Raw genomic sequence first — 533 nt, forward strand, 5'->3', positions numbered from 1 at the left:
CAGCTCCAGCTCGTGCCTGCTGTCCACAGGTGCTACCAGTGGGCATTCCTCCCTGATACAACTTGCTGATGATGGGGTTACACACGTTCTCCAGCTCTTTCAGCTTGTGTTGGTACTCCTCTTTCTCAGCAAGCTGGTTGTTCTCCAGCCACATGATGGCCTCATCACACTTCTCAATCACCTTCTTCCTGTCCTCCTCACTCATTTTGTCCCTCAACTTCTCATCCTGCACACTGCTTTTGACGTTGAAGGCATAGGACTCCAGTGAGTTCTTGGCAGCGATTTTCTCCCTCTGAATGTCGTCCTCAGCTTTATATTTGTCAGCGTCCTGCACCATCCTCTCGATCTCCTCTTTGCTCAGTCGGCCCTTGTCGTTGGTGATGGTGATCTTGTTCTCTTTGCCGGTGCTTTTGTCCACCGCAGACACGTTCAAAATGCCGTTGGCATCAATGTCGAAGGTGACCTCGATCTGTGGGACCCCTCGTGGAGCAGGTGGGATTCCTGCCAGCTCAAACTTGCCCAGCAGGTTGTTG

General features: G+C 52.2%; 1 protein-coding gene across 1 annotated transcript; it reads right to left on the reverse strand.

Annotated features, from left to right (window-relative positions):
• Nucleotides 1-6: 6 nt before the first annotated feature.
• LOC109954391 (heat shock 70 kDa protein 1-like) lies at nt 7-529 on the reverse strand (the record flags this gene model as incomplete). The annotated part of the gene is made up of 1 exon (XM_020589737.1): nt 7-529. A coding segment is annotated over one exon (523 nt), but the record flags the coding sequence as incomplete, so codon positions are not given.
• Nucleotides 530-533: the final 4 nt, after the last annotated feature.

This window comes from Monopterus albus, unplaced genomic scaffold (assembly GCF_001952655.1).
Source record: "Monopterus albus unplaced genomic scaffold, M_albus_1.0 scaffold8047.1, whole genome shotgun sequence".
NCBI classification, from domain to species: domain Eukaryota; kingdom Metazoa; phylum Chordata; class Actinopteri; order Synbranchiformes; family Synbranchidae; genus Monopterus; species Monopterus albus.